Source organism: Abrus precatorius, unplaced genomic scaffold (assembly GCF_003935025.1).
Source record: "Abrus precatorius isolate BTA unplaced genomic scaffold, Abrus_2018 Scaffold8, whole genome shotgun sequence".
NCBI lineage: Eukaryota > Viridiplantae > Streptophyta > Magnoliopsida > Fabales > Fabaceae > Abrus > Abrus precatorius.
In genome coordinates this window covers 7,500,218-7,516,232 of record NW_020874428.1, presented here as the reverse complement: position 1 = coordinate 7,516,232, position 16,015 = coordinate 7,500,218, and the positions used below count along the sequence as shown (strand labels likewise).

At 26.6% G+C, this 16,015-nt stretch overlaps 1 protein-coding gene across 1 annotated transcript; it reads left to right on the top strand.

The window, feature by feature from the left end:
- The first annotated feature begins 4,045 nt into the window (after window positions 1-4,045).
- On the top strand, window positions 4,046-6,620 carry LOC113874161 (fatty alcohol:caffeoyl-CoA acyltransferase-like). The gene is made up of 2 exons (XM_027512382.1): window positions 4,046-4,622; window positions 5,685-6,620. Exons 1-2 carry the CDS (start codon window positions 4,191-4,193, stop codon window positions 6,618-6,620), a joined length of 1,368 nt encoding a protein of 455 aa, XP_027368183.1. The 5' UTR covers window positions 4,046-4,190.
- The last annotated feature ends 9,395 nt before the right edge of the window (window positions 6,621-16,015 follow it).

Sequence of the window (16,015 nt, the reverse complement as noted above, 5' to 3'; positions counted from 1 at the left end):
TCTTTTGGGAAGCGATTGACCAATCCCAAGCTCACGGGAAAAATAAAAAAAGTCAGAAAAATACGAAGTTTCTCTCGATCGCAGACAAAATCAATTCCATTATTTCTGTTGAGATTTAGAAATAAAGATGAGATAAAAAATTGTACAATAATGTGTTTTTTTATTAATTTTATTTATAAAATTTCAATCTCATTTATAATAAGAAATTTGAGAAATTAGGGAATTGATTTTAAAAATATTAAGATATTTTATTTTAAAAAAACTATCAAAATATTATTTGATATTTTTTTATATACAAACGTATTAAAAATAAATGTTTAAAGTCAAATTAAAAGAGATATCAGCAGTTATGTATTAGGAATCGTGTAGTTTTTTTTAAAAAAATTGTTTTAGAAAGAGGAAGAAATGTTGAAATTCTTATAAAATATTTTTTGAACTATTTTGATTGCCAACTTTTAATTGCGTTTTTCTTCCTTACTTTTTTTTATTTTATTATATATATATATATATATAATAATAGTTATATAAAATATTACAAATATTATGAATTTTTAATTATTTAAATAATATAATTATGATTTTAATATATGCTCAAGAAAATATTGGAATCGGGATACTGAATTCGTTTGTTGACTCGCATTAATTGCTGCACTGCAGTTGCATGTGTGATGATCTGTCCGCTATGGGGAGCAGATACTTTCTGAGTTTTTTTTTTTTTTTTTTCTATTATGTTGATTTCACTATTTATTCTTTTAATTAAACCTTTGGCTAATGTTTCAGTTAGCACATAAAATTTTCTAACTTTTAGATGAAAAACAAATATAAGGGCTAAAAATAAAACGAATTAAACGATGCATTAGTTCTGTATTATCTTCTTTCTTATTTAATTGTCTAAAAAAATGTATTCTTATAAATCTATTTATTTAAAAGTTTAAAATGTGCTCTTAAAATACTGTTTTTCTATAAAAACTTTAATTATAATGAATAAATATTTATATTATTTAAATATCCTTAAAATTAAAAGATAAATAAATAAAGATAAACAAAAAATATTAAAAAAATTTAATAAAATTATGTATATGTATATATATCCAAACAGATAAATAAAAGTTAAAATAATATTTAATTAATAAATTATTTTTACGACTTAATTATAGTTTATAAATCGAAAGCAATCAATAAAAGACTAGAATTACAGTATCTAGCACAAACAAATTCATTGAGTTACGAGATAAAAACAAGATGGTGATTCTAGAATATTGATTAAAAATTTATGAAAAAATATAAAAATATTTATTTTGTGCTTTCAAACACTTTTTTAATATAATTTTTTAATATTTTAAATAAATTATTATTTATTAGTCTTTAAAAATATCATATTTTTTAATTTTAGTCGATATAAAAAATTATTCATTCTAAATTTTTAAAACTATAAAAAATCATAATCTAAGCTTTTAATGAGAGGTTAAAATTATATATATTTTTTATATATAGAAATTAAAAATATTAAAATACTTTAGGGATTAAAAAAAATTATTAATCTGCTTGAATAAGCTCCGTGTCTTTTTGCACTTTCCAGTTTCCAGTCTGCGACTATGAAGTGGGACTGTCGTCAGCGTAACAGCTACGTCCATAATGTGATTGAGCTCTTTACATGCCCAGCGGGGACACCGTTTTCCAAAAGCTTCTCAAGTTTTTAAATATATTTTTATTTACTTTTTATATATAACTTTATTTTATACACAATAACAATTTATTCTTCTTCTACTAAAATCGCCTATATTAACGTCATATAATTAAACTCAATAAAAATTAAATTTTCAAAATTTTATTCTATATAAATATCTTAATTTAATTTAACCCTTAGATTTCGTTATCTAAAACTCTAACAACGGTATTATATCAATAATAAAAAGTAAGAATTAAATTAAAGGTATTTTATTTTATTTTTATTTTTTTGCTTAGATCTATTTTAAAATTATTATCACATATACAATAAATATATATATATATATACGTGATTTTCATTTTAAATTTATTATATGAAAACATAAAACATGAAATAAAGAAGCATTCTAAAAAGGATCTCTTCGCTTCCGTAAAGGAACAAACAAGTGATAACATCAAAATCATTAATTAAAAAATCGCTAGGAGAATTTTAATTTATGACCATTCACTTTTCTTCTTTTTATATTTCATATCAATCAATGGTCTATCTTAAATTTTGTAAAATTTGATGATAGCACAAAAACATAGGATTACTTTTTTTCTTATTATTTCTCTTATGGTTGAAAAAACAAGATAATTGTAGATTCGTAGGATACAGAGAATTGCATTAATGAGAATAGTCAAAATGAGATATGAAGTCGTTCAAGACGTGACACGTTTTATAGCTTAGCTACCAAATTTCAACAAGAAGCAATGAAATCAACGCGTGCATTGAACTATAGTCTACATGCATTTTGAATATCCGTGAAACTACCGCCCCAGTTCAGCTCAGTTCCTATTAATTTCAACAAACAAGGACCACTCCACCATTCCTTTCTTGAGGAGAATTTTTTTCTGTGGTACTCACGTAAACATTTTCTTTATAAATTATAAAAAAATTGGCATATAATATAATATGAGTGACTGGGACTACACCATGCACTCATTTATCGTTCACCAAAAATTTAACACTTGATTTTATGACTTAATTGATAAGATTGGTAAAAAGAGGAACAAGAATCAGTTAAGTGGAAGAAAGAGTAATTTATTAATAAAGGCTTAAATTGCTGCTTACATAATGGTGTTGCAGTAAATATACATAAAACTTACTCTTCCAAAAAATAAATACTTTTTTGGTAACAAAAATAAGTGTTTTAGCTTATTTTTTTTATGTATAAAGTAATAGCTAACATTTTTTATCCATTTATTTTAATATCTATGTATTTTATGATAAGATAAATTTTAAGTGCAGTATTTTTAGTATTATTATATAATTAAAACTAAAACTTTACCTTACTTAAAAATTTATATTGTCACATGTACAAATCCCACTTAGCATCTAGGGAGCGCAATTACTAAATCGGTGAGATGAAAATTATTTAATTTTGGAAAATATGTATGAGTAATTAAGATGGCATAATCTTTAACTATGCAAAAAATTTTCTGGTCCGTGAATTTCACTTAGCGGTGATATTTCTCCATTTGGCAGGAGAAGTTGGGGTGTCTTTCCATTTTTGTCTTACCGAATAAAAGCAATTAGAATATATTCTATGGAAACAATAGTTAAAAAGAGCACACATGATTTATGATGAGCCTGTCCTCACCTTAGCCTCCCTGTGCTAAAAAGGAATCTCATGCTAACCACTCCCCCCTTTATCCAAACCGTAAATTTCAGAATCACCGGTCGCTTCTCCCATTCTTCGCTACAACTATTAAAGTTAGTCGTTTACCGGTCGCTTCTCCCGTTCTTCGCTCTTCTCCCGTTCTTCGCTCCAACTATTAAAGTTAGTCGTTTATATATATATATATATATATATATATATATATATATATATATATATAAAAGAATGTTTTTCTATAAAATAATAAATTTAAATCATAGTAAGCACTTAAAACAATTACATAATTTTATAAATATTTTATAATTAATTAAAACAACTTTTTTTAAAATTAAAAAACTTATAAAAATATTAATTTTTTATAATTTTATTAATTTTAGTTCTTAAAATTGAGTTTAAATATTCATAAATAAAAAAAAATTATAAAAAAAATACAGTTATTTTATTAAAATTATAAAAATATAATAAATATTTATTTTTTAATAAAATTTTATTATTATTAACTATTTATCCTCAATCCTATTTTAAGTTGGCAAAATTCTTTTTTATATATTTTTTCATAAATAGTTTTTTAAAATTTTAACCAAACTTAAAAATTATCTACAAGTATAAAAGATAGAACAGTAGTAACAAAGTTTTCGTACGAACAAAAGCTCTCTTTTGCATCTTAATTCTTACACTTGTCTTACCTTTCTATTCAATCAACTCCCACTCCCACTCCCACACCATAATTTCTGTGTTTCTTTTTCTCTCCTTATCTTCTCTCATCTGCTGTCATCAATATCATCGTTACAATTTACAACTATTTCCAAGTTAAACTTTGCACATCAATTGAAATCCCACGAATTATATACATAGAAAAACATGTCAAAATCTGTGCAAGTCCCAGATTGTTTCTACCCTGGGCCACCAATTACCATACCCCCAAGTGCTCCAACGCCAAAGCATTCTCTCTATCTATCTAATCTTGACGACCAAAAGTTCCTTAGATTCGCCATTAAGTATTTGTATATCTTCAAAGAATCTGTGAGCTTGGATGTGTTGAAGTGTTCTCTGTCTAGAATTTTGGTGGATTACTACCCTTTGGCTGGGAGGTTAAGGACCAGCATTTATGGGGATGATCACAAGCTTGAGGTGGATTGCAATGGAGAAGGTGCTGTTTTTGCTGAGGCTTTCATTGGTTCCACCGCTGAAGAATTGCTTGAATCTTCCAAGGTACCAAACAAGTCATGGAGAAAGTTCTTGTACAAGGTCGAAGCTCAAAGTTTCTTAGATGTTCCTCCTCTTGTGATCCAGGTCAGATCATGTGAAACACTTCTCTGTTTCATTGTCATTCAATTTTCTCTCTTTTCTTTCATTTTCCTATGCATATGTATACTTGAAAGAACTATTTTTCTTAGCATATATAACAGGATAAACCAGAACAAGATTTTCTGTTAATTCTCCCTGATTTAATTATATTCTCTATGATTAATTCATTATTTAATTAATTAGAAGGATTTAATTTAGATTTTTTGTAACGTATATTAAAACATATAATGTTATTAATAAATTAAATTTTATAATTTTTTATTTTTAATAAAAAATTGATATATATAAATCATTTATTACGTGTCTTTGAACTTACGGTGAAAAAATAATTTTAGTAAAATGTGATGCTATTAACTATAAAAAAAAATTAAAGAAATATATAATACAAACTAGTCATATATTTTACCCAATACATGAACTTGATATAGAAAAAAAGTTTACATTGGAATTGGATACTTGCCATCACATTGTTCGAGTAAAAGCTTGAATTTGGGGGAGAAGGTAGGTAATATAAAAAAGTCAAGGAAGTATATTATATTCACTTTAAAACGAAAAGAAAAGTGCTAATCCCTCCTTAGTTGTTACTTTCAGAAACCATGGTTAGTGGTGATAACTACAGACAGGGTGCTTTCAGTCATTGGGCCGCGCATTTCCTCTCCCTCTTTCTCTGTGTTTGTTAATTTTAAATTTGAAAAATAACTATCATATATATTTTTTTCAATAAAACTTATATACTTTGATAAACACTATAGTTTAAAATTGATTCTATTTAATTCTAAATCAAATGAACACTATAGATTTAAACAAATTATAATTATAAATATTATAATTTTTAATAAAAATTTATATTGTTTGTTACTTTTTTATTTTATACTTTTCAACACAATATAAAAAACTAAAATTTAAATAAAAAATTAAGTAAATTTAAAATTTTAGAAAGCCATTAAATATAAATTGACCAGCTTGTTAATAATATGTATATATTTTGCTATAAAAAAATACTTTGTTAATAATTTAAAATATTTAGTAATTTTATTTTTTTTTCAGGTGACGAATCTCCGTTGCGGAGGGATGATCCTGTGCACGGCGATCAACCACTGTCTATGCGACGGCATCGGCACGTCACAGTTTTTACACGCATGGGCCCAACTGACCAAAGACCCCAAAGCGGATTTGACAATCGTGCCCTTCCACGAGCGACACGTGTTGAAACCTCGAGAACCCCCGGAGGTAAACTTCCCCCACCCAGAATACACCAGAACAAAACCCACTTGTCAAGTGGACCTGCTCAAGTTGATGCAGTCGCAGCCACTGGTGGTCACGTCCTTCACTTTCGACCACTCCGAAGTGCTTCGCTTGAAGAAGCAGTGCGTGCCGTCGCTGAAATGCAACACCACCTTCGAAACAATTGCGGCGCATACGTGGCGCTCGTGGGTTAAATCCCTGAACCTGTGTCCCACACTAACGGTAAAGCTCCTTTTTTCCGTTAACGTTAGGAAAAAGGTGAACCTCCCTGAAGGGTATTATGGGAATGGGTTCGTCTTAGCGTGTGCTGAGAGCACGGTTAAGGATTTGGTTGCTGATAAAAACCTGCGACACGGTTTGAAACTGGTGCAACAAGCTAAGTGTGCTTTGGAGGATGATGGGTATATAAGGTCGATGGTTGATTTGTTGGAGGACAAAACAGTAAAAATGGATGTTTCTAGAAGCTTGGTTATATCACAGTGGTCTAGGCTAGGGTTAGAGGATGTGGACTTTGGAGGAGGGAAACCCTTGCATATGGGTCCTTTAACAAGTGATGTTTATTGCTTGTTTTTACCCGTTGTTGGAAATGCTAATGCGGTGAGAGTGCTTGTGTCGGTACCGGAGAGTGTTGTGGAAAGTTTTCGGTATCACATGATGGAGAAAGAGAGTTGGGAAAAAGATGAAAATAGTGATCGTAACACAAACGGGTATCGTGTACAACAACATGGATTGTTCTGATTATTATATCTATGTAAATTAAAGTTGCATTTGGAGCTATGGCTTTGGTGCATATACATGAACGAACAATCTCATTGATATGTTAATTACTTGCATGTTTGAAGTTTTTCTTTTAAAGTCATTTAATGTTCAATGCAATCTTTGTTAGATTTTCAAATATCATGTCTTTAGTAAAAGGTTTTACTAATTAGTAAATACAGGGTATTGATTAAAAAATCATTTTTAATAAATTCATCTTACCTTTTAACCTTTGTTATAATTAGAAGACTAATTTTCAATATGTTATTTAAACATCTAAAAACTAAGTTTGTATACAATAATATATACAATTATTTTTATTTTTCATTTACTTATCTTAAAAATACTTTTTAAAATGAAAAAAATACTGAAAAAATATCTCACTTAATATATAATAGAAATATTTTCCTTTTTCATTGTACATGAATCTTAAATTTGAACTTGAGATCAGATGCTTATTGCTTAAAGAATTGGAATCCTTTCTTCTTCGACCCCTTTGTTGGTTACTTAAGAAAATTGAATAAACAAAAGTGAAATCCAATAGTAAATTTGTGTTGGAAGAAGTAAATAATAATATTATGGACGAACAATTTATTTGCATATTACATATTTGTTTGGTGTAAATAAAACTGCCCACAAAATGGGTGATAATGATTCTTGAAGGTCACATTGGCATTCTAGCGGTAGCTAAAAGGAATAATAGCATGTGGGTGTTTCCTCTCGTTACTCAAGATGAAACACACATATCGTTTTCGGATATTTTTGTAGGTTTGCAGAAACTTTAACGTGTCTTGTCATGCTTCGTTGCACATGACCCAGAAATAAACCTTAGCGGTGACCTTGACGCTAAAATAAAAAGATTCGAAAATACATGGTAATAACATAAAATTCAAACTTTGTATACTACGTTCTTATAAATTATTTACGATTTTTATGACAAATTAATGAGGGGATGCTACTCTCGATCGCTTGCTTGTTGATAAAACCATCCATTGTTCCAATCTTATTCTTGCAGACAATCTAAACAATGATTCCAATGAGTAGTGAGTGGAATAGACTGTGGAGAACTAATCAATTGCATCCGTCTTAAGTTAAGCCAAAATAATGTTCTCATCTCTCATGTTTTTCATTATTATTATTAGGATTTTCTTCAGCTCTCGTTGCCATTTTCTCTAACTTATTATTATCTGTCCCACGTCATTTTCTTTACTCCATGTCTTGTGTGAATGTGCTAGATGCATGGGAATTTCAGTGATGTTTATCCACAAAAGAAATGTTTCAATAAATAAGGAATAAAGACGGGTCAAGTTGCCATTTAATTAATTCAGCTGAATGCTGCTGGAGTAAAAAATAAATAAATGTCCAATCTTCAAATCTTGTTATAATAGCCATACGAGTTAAGACATATCCATATATATAAAACCAACCAAATAGTAGAGGCATAGGATAGGGCAGACACAAGGCATATCGGCTGGATTGAGTATCCGAATCATCCACTCCATTGTGCTTTGCTTTGATTTGATTTGATGATATGTTTTGCACTCCCATCATCTCATTTTTCCAAAAACAAAGTGAGCAATCCAGTTTCCTGTAGACTTTGTGGTAAAATCCATGATCAATTATCTATAGCTCAACGGAACAAAAACAAATTATCGTTAACTTCAATCTTATTGCTTTGATACTACGTTAAAAACTAAACTAAACACACTTTCAAAACTTATTTCTTTGAAGGAGAGTTCTCTAACCCATATAAAGAATATTCTATTTCTATTTTTAATTAAGATAAGACATTAACACTACAATCAAATTCATTAAAAATTAATTTGTTATAAATTAATAAGAAAAAGATGAAATCTCATATCTAATAAGTGGTAAAATTGAGTTTGTACTCAGTTTTTTTACATTAGATAAATATAAATTTTCTTTAAATTTTTTTTAAAAAAAATGTAGTGACTTCCTTTACTTTGAAATGAAGCATCATCATATGCCCTTTTTGCTAAAAATGCTTATACCGAGAACGTAATTCATTAAAGAATAGAAAAGGTGATTTCAGATCAAATGCCGTTCTGGCTTTTGCACAAAAGGGGAAAGGTCCAGCTAATTAATGGTTAGCTTAGTGGCCATTTGTAATATTTGCTTTCCCTTTTCCATATTCTCAAAATATATACATAAATAGAATTAATATGCTACATATTAATAATTTGTTGTGTCTAACACGTCGCTGTTGACACTTTCATACTGTTCGGCTGCGTGGTTTTAGATTATTTGGTCTGGAAAATAGCCAAAGTTGGCGTTGTAGGCTGCTTTGCACGGACCCATAAGGAAAACAAAAGTTGGATTTGTCGCTTATTTTGCATGGATATGGGCCTTATTCTTCTTCATGGAATAGTCTTCAAATAATCAATTTGATTTTGCCCAAAAACAAATCATCAAATTGTTGACTTCGTCATTCTTATAAACAATGACCCCCAAAAAATTCCTAAGGATAAAGGGCGTTTAAGTTCAATTTAAATTATTTTAATCTAATAAATATATTAAACTATAGTATAAAAAATTCATATAGTTAATTAAAAAATAATCCAAACCAAATCAAAATTGCATTCTTTAAATTCTTGACTAAATAAGTGATTTAGTTCTTTAAATTTATTTCTAAATTTATGTTAGATGAATTTAGTCTTCTAATTTTTATTTTTGTCTTAGTATTTAGTCCTTTAATTTTTATTTTTATGATCAAATTAATTCTTTCATTATATCATTGTTAAAAATTAGAGTTTTGAACTAAGTTACCCGTTTAATTTTGTGTACATGCTAGAAAATGTAATAAAATTTTAAGACAAGGGTCATATGTTAATCATGAGTATGATTTTTAAGAGAATTTAAACAAACATTATCAAAAATATAAAAATTAATAGACTAAAGTTTACAAGTAACGAGTTACCAAAAAGATCTAAGGCTTAGATCAATTGGTGCGCTAGGTTATGAAACACATTTAATGAAAGTTTTTTATTCCAAAAAATAGAGATAAAATAATACAAATATAAGAGCATGGTTGGTGACAATGGTGATGTATGGTGGCAACATTCAAAATGGATATACAATTTAATTTAATATTTATTTAATAAATATATTTTTAGTATATTTAATAATATAATTTTAATTTATTTAATAATTTTTATATATTTTTTATAATAGGCTAATAGAGTTTCTTTTAGTAAATAATAAATAAAGAAATTTATAACTTTTAAAATTTAACTTACGTTAGTTCAAGTAAAATTTACCTTATTCAAAGTTAGTTGATTTTTTTTTTCTTTTTTACTCATTATCTTTTAAATGTTTTACATTCATGTAAATTTACCTTAGAAACTTCTTTCATTATTTAAACTAGTATAATTTTAGAGTCTTTTTACAAGTTTTTCTGCAAAAAATCATGAAAATTATAGGAAACATGTTTCCTGTAAATTTGCAGGTTTTCCTTTTTTTGAAAAATTTGTAAGAAAGTTCACAAGTAAATTTCTTATAAATTTATCTATAAAAATTTTCCTTAGAAAATTTGTAAAAAAAAAAAATTTACAAAATAAAAATACTTCATACAACTAATTTTACAAAAAAAAAATTGTAAAATTTTTTTAACTTTATTTTACTATCATCAAATTAATATAAATCTAAAATAATTCATAAAAATAGATAAATATTTAAAATAAATTTTTAATAATTTTTATAAAAATCTTATAAACCAATAAACTACTAAACTTTTGAAACAAATGACCACAATTTTTTTTGTTTATTTTATGTTCACGTATAGTATAAAAATGTAAATTAAAAAAATATAGTCATATGTTATATTAAACATAATATTTAATATTATAATGATTTTTACAATCAAATATCAACATAATTATCATTGTTATCTTCACTGCTGTGTTAAGTGATAGTTGAGAACAAGATGAAAAAAATCTTAAATATTGAATTAAAGCTATTAATTACTTTTTAGTATTACTTAATTCCTTTTTCATTTCTCTATTTTCGCTCAACTCTTTTTTTATATCTGACTTTTCTTGTTCTTGCCTTTATAATAACTCATTCAAATTTTAAACATGACACATTAGACTTACTAGTCCTAACGCTAATAGCATTCTCTATATATAAAATTATCCACAAAAATGTAAACATATTTTTTAATGGTAAAAATGTTACCATCTATAAAAATTTACCATGTGGTGTGGATATGGCATTAGGTAATGCTAAATTGCCGATACATTCATTAAGAGTAAAAGATTATTTTCTACTCCATTAATTCATATTAATGAATGGAGTTATTACTTTTTGAACAACTCAAAATATCTACTACTTGATCATTCGTAATTTAATTGTTCATTTGTTTGTATCTTTCTCGCTTGTTAATTTCTCTTGAGCCAATAATACTAATGTTATATTCTTATAAATAGTAGAGTTTAATCCACTATTTATAATAATTTTATTTGATTTAAACTATTTAGAATTTAACCCACATCCAAATAATTAAATACAAACAAAAAAAAGAAGCATAAACTAAAAGAGAAACTCACAAATTTTGAAGCAGTGAAATGTTTTCTATTTCATGTGGAATCATTCAACTAAGATAATTACCTTGTAAGAATTTGCACAACCAAAATTAACAATTATTATTAAGTAGCAAAATAGAACTGTTGGATGCACCCAACATAAACTTCAATATAAAGAATAAGATCTAGTAGTTATAACTTATATTAGAAAAATTTTACTTTGAAAAATCTCATTTTAAAAGTCAACATGAAGAATGCAAGAACTTTTGCAATAAATGCAATATAAATTGTACACATATGTAACAAGCATTCTAAAAAATAATGTGCAATAAATTAAAGTTGACATAAGTTAAATAGAAAAACAAAAAATATGGAAGAGAACATAGCAAATGAACCAAAGTTGATACATACATTCCCTCCAATTCCATGCAATTCCAGTTATGATGAAATTGTCTCTTAGAAGTTGTTATGAAGAGCACTATAACAGATACATTATCATTAAATAAGCAATATTCTTAAAAAAACATATAGAACCCTCAAATTATCAAGCTTTCTAAGGTTTTAGGTGATATAGACCCTCTTAACTTATGTGATGGCTTGATAAAGTAATATTCTTTAAAATTAAGAAGTTTTGTAGTAAGTTATTACACAAATGCAATCTTTCAAGGAAATTTATACCTAAAAACAAAACATTCTATCCCACTTAATAAAATTCCTAACCTAATATAAAACCCATGAATGAAAAGGGAACAAGAGAGATTAACTCTATAAGGTGGAAGAAATTTAAGACTAGTAGCGATCAACACTAGTAGTAAGAATTAGCTAATACATTTGTTTACCAAATCTACAATCTAAATCAGAATATAAGTGTTTCAGACATTATAAAGAAAACTCCAATAAAGCTTTCTATAAGACTGATTTATTGTATATGTTATCACAAAACTAATGAAATTAGAATATAAGTGTTTCAAATGTGTTATTCTCTTAGTTTTGGATCATACTTCACTCCTTTCCAATGACTATTATAGAACCAAAAAAAAATCAAAAGACACTCTTCAATTTTTAGATTTTCTAATTATACGAGAACTTTAACCTAATTCATTACAAATCTAAATGAATACCATCGAAACTTAATTGATATTTATTGTCTCTCAATGAATCACTAGTGCAAGCAACCAAAGAATTTAGAAAACATGAATAGTGATAAAATAACTTATAGAAGATGCAAAGGAGAACCAAGAGTTGAAGTTATTCATCACACTAAGTTCACAAAATCTCTTTGTTGTAGTTTCTAATAAAAACCCAATGTGTTGAAGTTTAAAAGGATTTACAGCACAATTCAGAAAACACACTTTACAAGAGTGGACAAGATGGGATTTGTACTTGTTCAAAAATAAAAGTAAATTTAATAGTAAAATAAAAATATTCCAAAATTATACATGCTTTCTGCAATTTATCTACAGATTATTTTTATATAACTTAAATAAACTACATTTTAATTATTTCCTCATGCAATTCATTATTGAACTTTTTAAGGAAAATTAAATATAGTAAATATTTAAAATTAGTGAATTAAAAATAATAAAAAATAAATTAAATAAAGAAATAATATTTTATTATTAAATATTTTTTAAAATTAATTATTTTGCTATAGATTTTCCTACATATTTTTTCTCCTAAGTTTTCAGCAACAAAATTTGCACCAAATAGAAATATTTTCTGCAACTTTTTATTACAAAATATTTAGCATAAAAATCTACAAGAACTAATAATTTTTTTTACTAATTTATAATTGTAAAAAAATTCAAAGAAAATTATTATTTATCTGTGAATTTTCTTACAAATTTTTTAGCAAAAAAAGTCACACAAAATAATAAATTTTATCTACAAATTTTTATTTGTATAAAAATTCATAGGAAATTTTAAATTTTTCTACAAATTTACCTATGAATGTTAATCTGTAGGGAAAAAAACACAAACATTCTAAAATTATTAAAAAATTTGTAAGAAATTCCTGCCCAAAAAATTCAAAAAAAAATTCACATGAAATTATCAATATTCTACTAATGTTAATACATTTTAGTTAGTTGTACAATCAAATTTATCAAAAACTCTAATTTAATAAACTATTTATAAGTTATAAGATTTTAACTAAGTTATAGGTTACGAACATTTATTTGAGAATTTAGGACATTATTTTTACCATAAAATTTAAAAGAACTTATAAAAATTATAAATTGTTTTTATAAATTAAAGTTATTCCAAATATTCTCTTCCTAGTGAATGGTGGATCAACGTAGCAATACTTTATTTTAATTAAAACTTATTATTTTACTCCTATGTTAAAAATACCAAATATTTGAAATATCTTATTTAATTTTTTAAAAATATTAAAAATTAATCTTATAATACTAATTAAAAAATATGATTAATGTACCTTTTACCATACTTTTTAATATTTTTTTATTAAGTAGTGTTTTTTAAGAAAAAATTCAAAATAAATTAATTTATAAGAATGAAAATTTGTGAAAGTTACAATACGGTTGACGCATGAAAAGCTAGGGTTTATCAGGTACTAACATTTATAATAATATTATTATTATGGGATAACATTTTGCTGCATAAAATATATCAATCTATTGACACTTCATCAATAAAAAAGTTGAATTTTTCTCACTCTTAATTTTTTAAATGATTAAAAACACTTAAATTCTTCATTTTTTATTTAGAGAATTTTAGAATGCTTTCAAGTTAAGCCCACTTGCTTCCTCATCACAGTGGTATCATTGGGATTATGAAGGATATGGATACGCAAAAATTTCATTTTTAATTTTTTTTTTTTTAACTTAAGTGAATTTCAGTTTATTTATTTATTTTTCATTTTTTCCTTAAGCACACTTCTTACACTAAAGTAAATTTGGGTTTAAGCGAGTGATGTAAGTATGGAGTGAGTTTTATATAAAAAGGATTGCAATCAGTCAATAATTTTGGCTTAAGTAAATATTAGTCAACTTAAGCGAGTAAGTGAACAAGGTATGACTTAAACAAAAAACAGACAGAGAACATACCATTTTAAACTTTTAAATTCACTTAAGCATAGCTAAATTGGCTTAAACAAATTAAGCGTAGCTAAATTGGCTTAAACAAATTAAGTTTAGCTTAAGCAAGTATAGTTTGACTAAAGTAAAAATAAGATAGTAAACATATAATTTCAAACTATTAAAATAGCTTAAGCAAATAACAAATGACTTAAATGAATATTAAATCGCTTAGGCGTCCGCTTAAGTGAAAAATAAATAGAAGCTAATGTTTTATCTATTTTTGTGAAAAGGCTTAAGCAAAACATAAAGGCACTTAAGTGAATTAGGAGAGTTTAAGTGAAATAGGGTGGGCTTAAGCAAATGATGCAAAAAAAAAAAGTTAAACAAACAAAATAAATACATCATATAATTTTACAATATATATTAACAACATTTACAACATTTGCACTTTTAAAGAAATACAACCAAAAGTGAACTAGGTACAAAATGAAATTAAGGTTGACTAAGGACCTTAGCCTTGGTCAGTAAATATAGTTACTAGTTTTTTGTCATTATATGCTTCTAAGAATGTCTCAAATAATTATTTAAAAGATTCTATCATTTCATTATACATCAAAACTCTACCAAATATCACAGCATCTCTGTAATGGTTAAAACTTGAGAACAATGCAAAAAGTCTATTTGCACAGTTAGTGTAATGTATATTCAATACCATCTTGGCATTAGTCCAAAATACATTTATTATTTGTCCATTGATGTAACATCCTTATTTTTCTTTTATTTATTTATCTATTTATTATTGCATTTGGTTTTAAATTAAAAGAGTTTGAATTTTGGTAGCTACAGGGAGTATCGCTCAAACGAGACTGAGCTTTCTAGACTAGGTGTTTGAGAGCATTCTTACTCAGCCAAAATGAGTCTCGTCCAGATGAAAAGGGATAATATCACCACATCTATCCTTTTGCCTAAGTGATATATGCTTTGCTTAGGCGAGGAATCATAGGAAAAATGTGGAGCTTTCTGAACCAAGTCTCGCTCAGGCGAGTAGGTGTCTCTTTCAGCCGAGAATATAAAAAAAACTTGGTAAAACACTAAAACCTTCATTTGATGTTTTCGCCTAGGTGAGAGAGGTCTCGCTCAGACGAGAGTAGACCTCGCTCAAGCGAGAGTTCACTCACTCAAGAAAGAATGTGAGTTTAGAAAGGTATTTAAGGAACTTTCGTTCTAAAAACTTACATTATAAGCCAAACTGTCACAACCCCTTTTTACAAAGAATCAATGACATTTTCGCTTACCTTTCTTAATTCCTTTATTTAATTTATGAGGCATTATATATATATATATACATTATATATATATATATATATATATATATATATATCAATAAAATAGTATAAATTTTTCAAAAACTAATCTCCAACATTCAAATAAACAAATAACAAGCCTCATCGGCATTTATATACAATATTCAAGTCTTTACATAAACTTTCACATTTACATCAGCTAACTTAATGAAAATCGAATACAAGTGTCTAAAACATAATTTACATCACTTAAAAAGTATAGCCCAACAATTTAAACCTATTACTATAACCTAGACTGACCAAAAGTATTCAACACTATAATTTCTCCAAAATGCCAACTTTGTTGTCCCTCAAGCTTGAGAAGTAGACGCATTCACTGTGCTTTCTGCTTACGTATCAACGTACGATCATTGCAACACACATACTAACATAACAAAAATGCAAGGGTGAGCTTATATAATTGACAACCTCATTAATAAAATGTGAATGAA